A 209-nucleotide genomic window follows, 5' to 3' on the forward strand; every position below is an offset into this window, starting at 1 on the left:
GTGGTCGGCGTTGTCACTTCTGTGGTCGGCGTTGTTACTTCTTCGGTCGGCGTTGTTACTTCTGTGGTCAGCGTTGCTACTTCTGTGGTCGGCGTTGTTACTTCTGCGGTCGGCGTTGTTACTTCTGTGGTCGGCGTTGTTACTTCTGTGGTCGGCGTTGTTACTTCTGTGGTCGGCGTTGTCACTTCTGTGGTCGGCGTTGTTACTTC

The 209-nt window shown here is 54.1% G+C and overlaps 1 protein-coding gene across 1 annotated transcript; it reads right to left on the minus strand.

Annotated features, from left to right (window-relative positions):
* Positions 1-17: 17 nt before the first annotated feature.
* Positions 18-200, minus strand: LOC106820663 (integumentary mucin C.1-like; the record flags this gene model as incomplete). The annotated part of the gene is made up of 1 exon (XM_014825167.1): positions 18-200. A coding segment is annotated over one exon (183 nt), but the record flags the coding sequence as incomplete, so codon positions are not given.
* Positions 201-209: the final 9 nt, after the last annotated feature.

This window comes from Priapulus caudatus, unplaced genomic scaffold, assembly GCF_000485595.1.
Source record: "Priapulus caudatus unplaced genomic scaffold, Priapulus_caudatus-5.0.1 Scaffold57366, whole genome shotgun sequence".
In the NCBI taxonomy this organism is placed as follows: domain Eukaryota; kingdom Metazoa; phylum Priapulida; class Priapulimorpha; order Priapulimorphida; family Priapulidae; genus Priapulus; species Priapulus caudatus.